The sequence below is a fragment of the Galeopterus variegatus genome, unplaced genomic scaffold (assembly GCF_000696425.1).
Source record: "Galeopterus variegatus unplaced genomic scaffold, G_variegatus-3.0.2 Scaffold1327, whole genome shotgun sequence".
NCBI lineage: Eukaryota > Metazoa > Chordata > Mammalia > Dermoptera > Cynocephalidae > Galeopterus > Galeopterus variegatus.
Window position 1 is genome coordinate 107792 of NW_007727438.1, and position 14067 is coordinate 121858.

Genomic DNA, 14067 nt, shown 5'->3' on the forward strand with positions numbered 1-14067 from the left:
TGCGCGCCGCGAGGGCGCTGAGACGACACCCGGCCCACGCCGTCCATTCTACAGGCGGGGAGACTGGGGACCGGCGGCGTTCCCGAGGCCGCTGGACGGCGTGGTGGCGGGAACTCGACTGGAGCCCGCTTCTCCGGACCCGGGCCACCGGGCAGACCCGGCCCAGGGGAGCTCGGCACCACGTGTGTGAAACGAGTCACTCCTGTGGCCCAGCGCGTCGCAGGTGCAGCGCGCGCGGCTCCCGCCCCAGCTCGGGCCGCCGCCTGGTGTTCGAGTGTGTTGAGGTCGGGAGAGAGAAGGTATGTCCAGGAGGAAAACGGGAGGGGACGCCTACACATTAAAGAGTAACAGCTTCTGAGTCCAGTTACCTCCCGTCCCGCCTGGCCTGTCCCCGAGGAGGTGGCGTGGCTTCCCTTCACGGATGTGCCTGCTCCAGCGCTCGCTCCAGCTCCCGACCGCAGGACTCCTCCTCCTGGGTCTGAACACTCTGAAGGTGGAAACTCGTGTTTGTCCTAGTACCTCCGAAGTTCGCATGGGGCCTGTCACATAGTAAGCATTCAGTAAACGTTTGCTATTTGAACTGCAACGCTTGAAGGGAATTTGAATAACTCAGGTTCAGAGGACATCGAGGCTGAAAGAACTCAAGACCATGGAGTCCAATCCCATTTCATAAGAAGGAGACTGAGCCCCTCACCCCCGTTTCTCCTGATTTACCCGAGGGCTTGCTGGGGGCGGTGTGAGGTCAGAGCTGGCATGACCCCCAGGGGACGTTTCTCTGCCTCTCTTCTTCTCCAGAATATTGCTGGGCGGCCACGCTCTCCTGGTTTGGAGTCCTACGACCTATTCACTCCCTTCCTTCGCTTCCCACCTTTTGGTCCCTCTGCTGCTTAATTAGCAAGCTCTCTAAGGTGGGGACGGAGTGTCAGAGAAATCAGCAAAGCCAAACCGTTTGTTTAACTTCTAAGAGGAAACAATATTTTGTGTGTTTTTGTCGATGGTGTTTTCTTAGTGTTGATGCTGGTTTTTTAATTCAAGTGTAAAGGATGAAATTAAAACCTGAGACCAATGGGTGTCTGTTAATATTAACATTCATTTTTCTTCCATTACCACAGAGGTTTGACTGGAGTTAGAAACAATGTTGTCAACAATTCTGGGAAGAGGTAGAATCTCTCTCTCTCTCTCTCTCTCTCTCTCTCTCACACACACACACACACACACACACATTTTACTGAAGAGAAGTAGCAAAGCCATCCCGTAGCCCAAGTACTCAGTGGCTTCTGTGCTCCCATGTGATGTCACTAGACTATAATTTCTGTAAATGCAGGTACTAAGTGTGGTTTTAACTGGAACAGAGCACGCTTTCTTCCTGTTACCCTTTACCCACTGGAGCCAGAGCAACTTATTCTGCAGAACTGTTGATGGGGTTGAATATGATTTGTACAGGAAAGCCACATTTTGCCAGATGCTTTTCCCTTAGTCCATTCAGGAATACAGTCCTGCTCTCAGAGGCAAACTCATTCCTCTTTCTTGCCCAGGCCTTGGCAAGAAAAACTTGCCATATGGGACGAGCTGGACGAAAGCCAGTCTCTGCAGAGTGACTGGGGGTCCCTGCTCCCCGCCACCCTCTCCAAGGCAACCAGCAGGTTTCCTGGGGAGTGGCAGTTGCTCAAAGTGACTTAGCAATTCCTGGGCTTCTGCTGTCCGGCTCCAGGATGCTCAGGGTGTAATAGCAGCATAACCCGCACTCCACCAGCATCTCCCCACAGCTTGCCACGCAACACGCATGTACATGTGCTTGTGCATTAGTGTCATGTGTGCTACAGATCGGCACTGGAGCTGTACCTGGGATGGACCAAGGATGAGCAATGGGGAGGATCAGCCTTAGAAACTGGACTCTTTAAAAAGAAATGAAAGGCTTTCTTTTGTGTATAAATCACTCTTCTGAAGTGCTTTTGGTGGGAGTCAAGCAGGTGTCAGGGATGGGTCGTCTCGCTAAAGATGAGGACGGCGGTGGGGAGAATGGGGGCTGAAGAGTCTTATCCTGTCCCAGCAGATCTCTTTTTGTCCCCTGCTTTTTTTGAGGTCAGATTTATTGAAGTGTAGTTGTATATACAGTAAATCCACTCCTCTTAGTGTACAGTTTTATGAATTTTGACAAACACACAGATCGGGTAACCACCGCCACAATAAAGATATTAGAATAGTCCCAATAGCCCCCCCAAATTTTCCCCTCTGCCTTTTAGTCAATCCTACCCCCAATTCCCTGCCCCGGGAAACCTCCGATCTGTTTTCAGTCCCTGTGGTTTTGCCCTTTTAAGAATGTTGTATAAATGGATACTCTTGTATATAGTCTTTCGAGCCTTCTTTCACGGAGTTGAATGACTTTGAGATTCATTCATGGCGTTGGCTGTATTGCAGTTCATTCCTTTTTGGTGCCAAGTAATATTCCATTGTAAGCATGTACCTCAATTTGTTTATCTATTCCCCATTTGAGGATCTTCCGTGTGGTTTCCAATTTGGGGTAATTATGAATAAAATTGTAGGTTTTGGAGATATCAGCAGTACTCTTCTATACACTAAAACACAACTTATATTTACGTGTTCTTATCCGGAGGAGGCATATTGCAAATAGACAATTTGCCAGGCCATCTTCAAAGAATGGGGGTGAGGATGTTGCAGTCCCTGAAAAAAGTGGCATATGGGTGTGTGTGTGTGTGTGTGTGTGTGTGTGTGTGGAGAGGGAGAGAGACCATGAATTCAGAGCTTTTGAAGTGGGGTAAAGACAAATTACTCACATAGTAATTGGGAAACTGATCACTCTACCTGTTCTGAGCCCTCCCGCCCTACCCGCTCCTCAAGGAGAGTGTGGACAACTGGAACTGGCCACCTCCAAAGACTGTGGAGGAGAGTGGGCTCTGCCCCCTGGGGAGAGGCCCCCCATCCCTGTGGCAAGGTGGTGTGAAGCAGGGAGGGGAGGCGACGACGCCCGCAGAAACTCGGGTAACTCCGCACTTTCATAGGTGAGATCCTGCCAACTCCCCTTTATCCAGGTGCCAATGATTCCATTTCTCAGATTTTCTCCCTTTGGTTCCTTGCCCTTGGCAATTCGCTGTTCATTAGCACCTCTGCGGAGGAGGGAGCAGGGCTAGAAGGAGTGAGACTCACAGGCGGCTGCCTTGTCCTTCCATCACACACACAGGCACAGGCTTCCCCGGGAGAAACCGGAGCCAGCGCAAGAAACAAGAAATGGGGCGCGAGAATCTTCCCGGCTTTTTATTCGCCCTGATCAGAATACAGTAAATATCCTTTTGACAAAAAAAGAGGATGGTCTAGCTAGTCCACGCTCCGTGCCTCTCCTTTCTTCCTTCTATTGTTGCAGGAAACCAGTTATTCCCAAACGATGTACACCTCCAAGCTCGGCCGGTGGGTGTTTGGAAGAGGGCAGCCCCTCTCTAAGGGCTGGGATGGCCGTGTGAGGACACACTACTGTCCACTGACAGAGAAACGCCGGCCTGTCCGGAGCGGGTGCTCACCTACGTGCAGGAGCGCAGCCCCCCGCAGCGCGCCCTCGCCCCCTCGCGCGGACCCTGGCGGACCCTGGCGAGAGGCTCTGCAGGGCGAGGGGCTGTTTTCGCACTTGGGCTTCGCGCTTCCTCGACACTTTCCGGTCTCTCGCCAGCCGCGCCAGGTCGCGGCGCCTGCCTGGGCGTCTTCCCTAACTCGAGTCACCTCGGGCTCCGCAGCAAAAGGAAGGGGGCCGGGCCCGGTGCGGCGTCCCAGCCACCTCGGGGCGGGGAGGGAGCGGCTGTGCGGAAACGGCCCAAGCTGGCGCTGAACGCCGGGTCTCTAGGGGCCACCAGATCCTTGGTGTGCGCGTCGTCTCGGCTACTGGCAGGCTCCAGCTGCTGGTGGCCCTTCCCAGGGAGCTGGGCTGGTGGAACCCTTGACTCTGGGTTGACCTCGTCCCTGTGTGGTCCCCTTTCCTTCCACCCGGCCCCGGACCCTTGCTCTGTGGCTCTGTCTCCCTGGGAGTTCTGGTCTCTGTCTGAGTCTCCTTCGCTGTCTCTTGACCCCTCCTAGCTGCCTTCTCTCCCAGGGCCTGTGCCTCGTTCTTTCTAGGTCTCTGGTCTCTGTTCCTCTTGGCTCTCTCTGTCTGTCCGTTACCTGCTTTCTTTTTTCCTTAACACTTTTCACCATTTAACACTATATGTTCGACTGATATACTGTCTTTCTCCTATAAAATGCAAGCTCTCGGGTACAGAATTTTTCTCTATTTGTTCCATGCCGAACACCCGCATCTCTAATGCTGCTGGCACAGAGTAGGTGCTCAGTAAACATAGAACAAGTGGGTCCCCATTTCTTTCCGGCTTTCTCAGGTCTGTTTCACTCACTGTTCTTCTCCAGTATTTTCTCTTCTCTCTGTCCCGGTCTCTGCTCTTTCCTCTGTTTCCCCCTTTTCTCTTCCTCCTCTTGTTTCTGTTCCCCACCCCCTCCGTTTTTCCTCTGTCCTGATGTCTGACTCAGTCCCTCGGTCCTTCCAGGATTTACGGGTCTGCGCCCTCCGCGCCGTGGAGACGGTGAACCTGGCCTCCCTGTCCGCCTCCCTCTCCGGTCGCCCCTGCCCGGCGCCTTAGCCTGGTTGCCCAGCCGAACTCGACTTCCAAAATCCCGGCGGCGCGGCTGGAAATCCCTTCTTCCTGCGGACCCCGGGGCCCAGGGACTCGGGGATTTCCTCAGGGGCAACGTAGATTTTGGCCGGCGATTTGTGGGGGGTGGCAGCAGGGCTGAGCTGGCACATGAACCCGCGCGGTAGGGACGTGTGCGACCCGGACTGAGCCACTCCCTCCGTGGAATCCTACTCTGAGAAATGGTGGCGCACCTGTGTGTAGGGCACTTTGAGGGGAGTGTTTCATTCTCCATCTCCAGACAACCTTGAGGGATGCTGTTGGCAACTTTTTTTGTAATTTCAGTCATTCAGCACTTACTGAGCACCTGCTGTACTCTGTGCCAGCAGGGTTGCTGTCCTCAAAGAGCTTCCCTCTGGGGTGTGAGTCGGGGGAGGTGGGGTTGGGGTGTGGGTTGTGGGCAGCAACCACAGATAAACGAGTTTTTAACTTCAGGGAACAAAAAAGGCCTGTGAATAAAGCAAGTGAACATTTTATGTCATCCAAGAACAATGTTAGCTGTGCTCTTGCTCTAGGTTCAGAGCTCTCAGCCCTGGGACTTCAAAAGTCCCCAGCTGGGGAAGAGGAAGGACCCACAAGTTAAAGAATTGGGGCCCACGTCACCGAGAGAGATCTCGGAGGTGGTGGCGTTGGTCCCCAAGAGAAAGGCCCTTTCCGACAGCTCAGAGAGCCTGCAGGCTGGAAACCGGACCAGCGCAGACGGGGCAGGGGTGTCGGTAGCTCCGGCTGCTGCTGCTTTCACGAGGTCCTTCGCCGAGTAGGGGGAGAGGAGCCAGGTTGGGAACAGGACGGGGGCATACAGGACGACGTCAGCTTGGCCACAGCGCGCCCCGCGCTCAGGGCTCGCTGACCCGCCGGGGGCCGCCCGGACTTGCGGCGCCAGGACCGGGGTTTCAGTCCCGGCCTCAGCTGCCCCGGACCTGGGAGCACCCTCCCCACTCAGAAAGGCTCTGGCATCCTTCCCGAACTCAGCGAAGACGCTCAGGCTCCTTTTCGTGTTTCTTTCCCTTCCCACGGGCTGTTCGATTATGAGACACGAACTGCTTTATTTTACATTGATTTTAATTTTCAAGTATCAGACATGTTGATTAAAGGAAAAAATTTAGAAATTTTTAAGAAGTAAAATGACGGTTTTAAAAAAATGTATTTCACGGTAGAAAGCCTTATTAAACAGAATGGAAAAAAGAGCCAAGGCTCGGGAATCTGGATCCAGACCTGCGGCCTCGGCACCGGCTCTGCCACCGCGGAGGAGAACTGTAGTTTCTGTGGGTGCCGTGGCCCGCTTGTAAGAGGAGGACCGTAGCGTCTTTTCCTCCCTCTAGCGTAGCAATGTTACTGTTTCCCAGGAAAAAAATGTATCTCAGAGTGTTCTGTAGCCCAGAAGTGACTGTAAAATACGAGGGGCGCGCCACACACTCCGGTCCACGGGCCGGAAGCTCCGGGAAGCATCTGCGGCCTGTGCGGAGGTGGCTTCGCTTTGAAACACCGAATAGTGTTTTTAAAAGCAGATGATCAAAAGCGCAGCTCCCTCGTCTCCTCGCGTCTCCTAGTGGAGACCAAAGAACCGGGGCTGCAGAGCTCGCTTCCCGGTGGAACGGGGCGAGGGTCCCATGTGCACCCCCAGTCCCCAAGAATCCCGGGTGTCGGAGGCACCGCGCTTGGGGAGGGAAGGAAGGTAAGCCCGCGTGGCCTCGCCGCCTACTTAGTTCTTTTCTCCATCAGCAGGGACCAGCCCTGCTCCGCACCTCGGTTCGTCGCGCTCCGCCCGCGGGGGCTCGTGCAGGGGGCCGTGCGGGTGAGGGCCGAGTGTCACCGAGGGAAGGAGAATCTTGCCCGCGGCCCCCAGGCCCCGCCGGGGAATTCGAAGACCTCGTGGGGACAGGACCCGGCATTCGTTCCTCGCGGGTCGCAGTGCGTATCTGTCCGGGAGCCCCTGCGCCCTGGTCCTCAGAAGCAGGTCTACGTCTCCGAGGACTTCGCTCCACGGGACAAGGCTTGACTTCCGCGGCCTGGTCTCTGGTTCTCTCTCTGCGACCTCGGGGGCCCCGGGTTTGTTCAGGCGTCGCTTCTTCCGGGTGCGGCAGCCACGGAAGCTGATCCCCGCTTGGGGCCGACTGGCCTCCGTCCGCGGGAACTCAAGATTGTGGCCCCCGAAGTCGCGCTGGGTTTTGAGCAAACTCGCGCGGGTGCCACCGGGGACCCTGGCTGGTCTCCCCGTAAATTCCAGCGTCCGCCGCTTATTTGTACTTTTTCGAGGGAGGTAGAGTTCAGATTCTCCTGTACACCCTGTTCAGCCTACACTTTCCTCTCTACTAGGGTACGGACAGGCTCGAGTCCCAGCAGCCTTGAAGGAAGAGGAGAACGCAAGTTTTAAGAGTACAGTACGTCTAAGTAATGCTTATTTGTCTAAAATCTCACAACGTGACGCTGGGTTATTAGATCCAGGCCCTTAGTAAAAAGAGGTCAGAGACGTTCTGTGTTAAATTCTCCCCACAGACTATGGGAAAGGAAAGCGGGAAGTGGACGTGAGCGAGGTCGGGCTCCCCTCCCCAGGCCAGTCCAGCGACATCCTCCTTAAAAATAGCCGAGAGTCCGGACCTCAGAGCACCCAGCCCCCCGCTCCCCTTTCCCAGCGGCCTCCTGAGCGAGGGAGAAGCCTGGGAACGTAGAAAGTCAGCGATAAACCTCCTCCAGCCGGCGGCCCGGCGAGGCCTTGAAATGCTCCCCGCTCCTGGCAACGCGCGGGGTTGCAGGGCTCCCGCCCAGCCCGAGGGAGGGAAGGAGGAGGGAAAACAAAACACCCCCAAGAGCAGGCTGCTTGCCACGCACCCCTTGCCCCAAAGTTGGGGGGTTGGGCCCAGAGATAAAAGCCAAAGGAAACAGACACAAATTTCCCTGACCCAGGCGCCTTCCAGCGGCAGGATATTCCCGGGCCACGGGGTCCCAGGTTTCAGCCCACTAGGAGAGCGCCAGAGGGGGGCATGGGATGGGACGCTGGCAAGGGTTAAGGGGCCTGGCAAGGAGCAGCGGTCTGGGGAATCCGGGGTTCGTTGTTAGCAAGCGCTTAGCAAGCAGCTGTTCCATCCAAGGGTCTCAAAGCAGCCACGTAAGGCAGAGTCTGTTATCGCCCCCGCCAGTGTACAGACGAGGAGATCGAAGTTCGAGGAGGAGGGGAAGGAGTCGGGGGAGAGGGAGGGACGGAGAAGGGTGGGGGAGGGGGGAAGGGGAGGAGGAGAAGGGAGGGGGGGCGGCGGTGCTGATGAAGCCCGCAGGGCCCGCACCTCGCGCTGCGGCGCATCCCGCACTCGGGGACGAAGCCCGCGTGACTGCGGCCTGGGTCCTTGGTCACGGGGAGGAATCTCAGATGGCTGCTCGGCCATACGCTGAGCCCCTGGCTTGTTGCTAACAAAATCCACTGCCTGGTCAGCAGGCTCAGCCCTTTCCCCCTCTGAAGGTCGCGCATGGGAGGCAGCTCGGGGACCCTGGGCATCGCCAGAGCCACGAATCCCCGCGGGTGAGAGGCCCGGGCAGCTTCCCGCTCTCGCCCAACCCAAGATTTTCAATTCTCGGGGAAGCTCTGGCAGGCCCCAGACGCAGGTCCCAGCTCTGTGCTTCTCTCCGTACCCTTCTCTCCGCTGCACCCGTACTTGCTCTGATCCGGTTGTGCCCGCAAGACGGCTTCTCCCCAGCGCCGGCCTCGGGGACCCCCCAGGACCCCTCCCTCTCAAGTTCCCAGGCCTTGGATCCGCGGCGCCAAACTCTTCAGAGGCTGGAGTTGGGGGAAGCAGGAGAAAGGCCCCTAAGCAGGCCGCCCCCCGTCTCTCGCGCGGAGGGGCGCACTCAAGCACAGCTGGGGTGGGGGTGTCTCTACGTCCGGCCGCGCGCAGGCCCTCCGCTGCTGGGCTCCCCAAGCGGCCTCAGTTTCCTCTCCTGTGCTCTGGTCCCTCTGGATCTCCGACCCTATCGTTCGGTAAAGAGAATTCCCCGCGCAGCCGCGCTCAGCTCTTCCTCCGGGATTTTCCTGAGAATCCCCAGGAGTTGGACGGGATCCCATGGGGAGTTTCCTTGCAATCAGCCCCGCGTCCTAGCCTCATCCTCGGTGCCCGGGTTGCCCGCGCGCGGGCCGGGAATCCACGACCGGCTTCCAGCTGCGGAAGCGGCTGTCGCCCCTAGCCTTCTTTCGGAGCAGCACAGGTTTCTTGCAGGGTGGTGTTTCGGCCCCCTCCCGAGATCCCTCCCATCTGGTATGGGAAACCTGTGCTCTTGGAGAGAAACACAGCCTTAAAAAAAAAAAAAAAAGTTTAACCGAAAGCGTGAGAGCCACCGGCCGGCTGTTATCTGGGGCTGAAGGCTGTGGTAATCGATGGGTTATTTTTACGCGGTAATAGGGCCCTGTGATTGCTCTATTAACCTTTAGACCTGTCGGAGGGACTCTCCCGCTCTCGCAGCCCTGCTGCGCTGGGGCCTCCAGGCACTGACGCCGCCGACTCCAAACTTAGGCCTGACACCCTCCCCGCCCCCACTTCAGGGAGGAGACCGCAGCCCCTGGTAGAACCGTCACCAAGGAGAAGCCCTTAGACTGCCGGACACTCCCAGCTCCCGCCTCGTCCCTCGGATTGGGGCAGCGGCCGCCGCAGTCTGCAGAGACAGAGGGAAAGATCAGAGGGGAAGAGGCCGCGGGAGGCGGGAAGCGTCGCAGGGAAGGGATGCACGTTTTGCACTAACACGTAAACGTGAGGCCTGGGGCCGGGGCCCTCGGCGCATTGCCGTCTGGAAAGGCAAAAGGGAGGCTTCGTTCTCCGCACTTTAATTTTAGGGACCAGTCCAGGATTTGGGGTCTTTTGAACTTCCCCAGAGTCCGAGGCTGGGAGGATCCCCTCTTCTCTTGCCCGGAAACCTGCGACCAACTGGGCACCCCGGGTGATCCATTGCTCCACACGAGGTCGGGAGGCAAGCCCGAGAGGTCACCTTTCCCTCCAGCCGGACAGTCCCTCAGACAGAGTCCCGCCCCCCGCCTACCGCAGCTGGACGAGGACCCCCGGTGGGGGTGGGGGGAGAGGGGACTCATTAATAAGGCTGGCCCTGGGCAAAACGGCAGAAGGAATCGACCTCGGGCTGGGCGGCGGCGGCGGCCCCGCGCCCTGGCGATAGCACAGTGGCGTTTTCCGCGAAGGTCCTGGGCCTGGACTTTGCCTGCTGGGGGAGCTTTGGAACAGCCCCGCAGCTCGGCGCCCGGCGGAGGTGCAGCCGGGCTGCGCGCCCCCGCCCCCGCCCCCGCACGTGACCGCGCGGGCCACTCAGCGCCCGCGAGCGGAGCGCAGGGCGAGGGGACGGCGCTGCGAGCTGGAGGACTCGGCGCGGCCAGCACAGTGGCCGCGAGAGGCTCCGCCGCCGCCGCAGCTCCGGGCGCCTCGGCAGGTAGGGCTTTTTTTTCCCCCCGCTCCCTCTTCCCCGCGGTCCCCGGAGCTCGGGGCTCCTCGTCGCTTGCTGGCCTGCCCGGGAGCGGAGAGGCAGCGGGTGGTGGGAAGGAGACGCTGGTCGCTCCCCACGCCTCCCGGTGGGCCAGAGGCTGCCCTGTTGTTTGTGACTTTGGCTTAGCAACGTCTTTAAATCGAAGTAAGATTTGGGAGCGAAGCGGAGAGGGATGTTCCAAGTGCGTTTGTATTCTTTTTGCGTGAACTCGGACGCTTCCAGTCCCGCTTCCGCGCGCAGAGCCTCCAGCCCCCCAGCCCCCGCTTGCACCTCGCAGGCCGGCGCGTGGGTGGGGATGGCGGCCACGTGAACCAGCCCGACCCACCGGCCAGGACAGGCCGCACCGCAGCTCGCGCACGGAGGGGTGAAGACGGGGGCGCCGCGCACGGGCCACTGTGGGGACGCCGAGTGGCGGTGGGGGGCAGCGCAGCGGGGACTTAGGGCCCTGGGAGGCGCCCCGTGGTCGGGGACGGCTGCCGAGCGGCCGGACCCTTCGTGTTCCTTCTGGCCAGCCTCCTCGCCTTCCTGATTGGGGTCCTCACGAGGCCGACGGCCCCACCCGCCCACATTGCTTCTGGGTGAACCTGGCCGAGGACCGGAACCGGGCGGGTGGCAGTGACGTCCCTCCGCCGACCACGGCTAGCCTCCCGGGTCCACGATATTATGTCGTTGGGCTTTGGGCTGGGGGCGGGGATCACCCCGGGGAGAAGGGGACGCCCGGGTGGTGGGCTGCGGGGAGGAGGGCCTCTCGGCTGGGGGAAGAGAGTGGAGACGGAGCGCGGCGGGTGCAAGTCCCGGGCAGTTCAGCCCGCGCCGCCGAGGTCTGGAAGGCCTAGGAAAGGAGGCAGCCAGGAGCGAGTTTCGGGCTCTTAGAGGAAGAAAGTTCCCACCGAAGGTGTCGGGGTGGTGCCCCCACACTTCTGCGTCTCCTCGTCGCCGCCGAGGCCGCTTCATTGCTGCCGCTGGCGTGAGTTCGCGTGACAGTATCCTGCGCAGCAGGCGGAGGGCGAGGGCGGGAGCCACCCGAGGATGGACGCGAACGCTCGGCGCTCTCAGGCCTCCCCTCTCAGAAGTAGATCGGGAAAGGGCCGGAGCTAAATCCTGAAAGGAGAAAGTATTTCCTGTCGGTCTGCGAATTTGGGGTGAACTGGGATGGTGATCCAAGGCGAGGGAGAGCTGGGCCAGACCTTTCCTGCCAGGCGCTCGGCCCCCTCTGCGGACGGCTGGACGGAGGCTCAATTGCAGAAACAAGCATGAGTCGTTTTAAGGGAATAATTTCTTGTCTTTTCAGAAAGGTATAGGGGGATAATTTCACCACCTTGCATTGTTCCAGTAATCCAGCTCCGAGGTAATGTGGTCAGCCATTTGAAAAGGCAGAGAACGTAATAAAGGCAAGTGTTAGCTTTGTCACATTTTTAGCGTTTTCATTTTAAAGCTTGCAAGTCAGCACCTGTAGGTATACTGGAAATTGGGTTACAAAATTCTAAATCTCTTCCTTTCCTGCAGTTATGTGATAAAAGAAAACTAACATTATCTTTTAGAACTGCAGGAGCGGTGTATTACAGAAAATACAATGAAATAGGTCAGCTACTTGGTTTAAAAATTAAATACTGGATATTGTATTTACTTATTGAAGCCCAGAGACTGCTAAGAGAGATTAATTTTTTGACTTTATTTATAAAGGGAAAAGTTGGTGACCTCAGGTCAAATTTTTTGTATTCATTCTTTAACCAAACTTGCTGAAAAGAAATGTTTACTAAACCAATATTTTATTGTGTATTTTGAAAAAAAAAAAAAACCATTTAGGAGTTACCATGTGACCACGTCCTACAATGCTATTAATTCCATTATTATTACTAGTGATGTTGCAAAAACGGTGAAAAGCATTATATAGTGTATATTAAAGATTCCATATCCAGAATTTTTACAGTAATAAAGATGATGGTTTATTATTGTACATATTACATCTGAGGTACTTTCTTAAGGTACATTAAAAACCTTTAATAATAATAATAATAATAGCCAACAGTTATATAGAACTTTCTTTGTGCCTGTTGTAACAGTTTAATAAGACTCTGTTATAAGTGTTTTACCTATATTAATTTCTAATCCTCATATGACTACTAGATAGGTACCTTTAATATTTGCATTTTGCAGATGAGGAAACTGAGGCACAGAGAGGCTAAGTAAAATTGTCTAAAGCTATGCATTCAGTAAGTGGCAGAGCTGGATTTATTATATAGTTCAGTTAATATCCTTGTAAGAATAGAATGCAATGAAAAAGAAACCACTGTTAGGAGTAGCTGCCTCTTAAGGAGAAAGTGGGGGTGTAGTGGACAGTCTCAAACCCTTGGAGCCCTACAGATCCTGTCCCTTCCCCCTCATGCCCTCTAGTGCACTTTGATCTTAGACAAGTTTCAAAACTTTCTGACACTTCAGTTCTCTCTTTTTTAAAACGGGGAGAGACACCTTTACTTAGTGGAGTTGTAGAGAAAAGGACCTGGAACATAGCAGGTTCCTCAAAAAGCGGAGCTCTTATTTTGCCGGAACAATTACCTAGTAATCTCAAAACACAGGATGCTAGAGAGCATATAAAAGTGTTCTTTCTCCAAGCAGTCTCATTGGTGTTCTGATTCCGCATATGGGGGGGCCCATGATTCTACAAGAATAACCTGTTCAATGAATTAGAATGGTCCAGGGAGTCTTTCTGTAAAGGGATCGTGTACCTTCCTCTCACTCTTCTGGTCCCGATATGCAGTCTGCACTTGTTTGCAGGAAACAAGTTGCTTGTCCGATCTGAGGTCCACGTGGTATGTGCACGGAGAAGGAGTTTTACAGTCCTTTTTACGAGACTTAGCAGACACTGCTGCTCACTTATAAACATTTAGACTCTACCTCTGGTTTAAAAAAATATATATTACAAACAAAACTTTCTAGGGTTGCTGGTTTTTATAAAGTTTCTCTTTGCCTCCCACAGGCAATCTAAAGTTCTTTCTTAGCCAGGAATACTTGGGGAGAGGCAGGGAACAGAGGAGATGAGGGAGATTTCTTGGGTCCCAGGAACTCGATGAAAAACCCTTGGATGTATAAAATATTGTGGCAGAAATGTGCTTGAAGAATACGGTATAATCAAAGCTCTTCCTGGCAAGCAATACAAAAATAATTGACCTAGACCACAACCAGTGCTGCACGCTCAGGAACCGGGAGGCCCCATGTCCCCAGGGCGCCCCTCCCCAGGTTGGCCTCGGGCAGCCTGACCCCACGGCCTGGGCAAAACAAAGGCCCAGCCGCCGCGTGCCGCAGTGGTACCTATCTCGTCTGCAGGGCGGGAGAAGCAAGCAAGCGCGGGGACGCGGGCTCTGAACGCTCCAGGATGAACCTCCCTGTCCCCTTTTGTCGTTCCTCTGCAGAACTGCGGCCGCAGCGAGGACGGAAGGAGCCCGCCTGCCCTGGGCGGCCCTGGAACGAGCCTACCGACCGTGCGTCGCGGCCGCGGGCCACCCGAAGGCCCGTGCCCTGCATCCGCGCCACGTGGGCGCTGCAGACCTCCTCCTTCACCACTGTCCGGAACCGCCGGAGTCTGTTCAGGATTTTCCTGCGCAAACAGGAGCTGAAGTCTTTTGCCCAGTGCTGGATTTAATACGCACATATTTTTGAGCGATTCGGCTTTTTCCCTTCGATTTTTGGTCTTCGTGTACGTGCCAGCCCCTCTCACGTACTTTGTTCCTGTCGTCTGAGTTGTCCCCGCGCGTCGCTCCTCGACCCTCGACGGAGAAGGACGACTCCACGCCCAGAGCGCGCGTTGCGATGTACCAGAGCCTGGCCATGGCCGCCAACCACGGCGCCCCGCCCGGGGCCTACGAGGCGGGCGGCCCGGGCGCCTTCATGCACGGCGCGGGCGCCGCGTCCC

At 56.3% G+C, this 14067-nt stretch overlaps 2 protein-coding genes across 2 annotated transcripts in view; both read left to right on the forward strand.

Moving 5' to 3' along the window:
• Positions 1-14067, forward strand: part of GATA4 (GATA binding protein 4) — a 73869-nt gene that overhangs the window by 14556 nt on the left and 45246 nt on the right. The gene's annotated exons all lie outside the window — the stretch shown is intronic.
• LOC103593367 (skin secretory protein xP2-like) lies at positions 8147-13865 on the forward strand. Its single transcript, XM_008576327.1, has 3 exons — positions 8147-8199; positions 9859-10103; positions 13568-13865. Exons 1-3 carry the CDS (start codon positions 8147-8149, stop codon positions 13795-13797), a joined length of 528 nt encoding a protein of 175 aa, XP_008574549.1. The 3' UTR covers positions 13798-13865.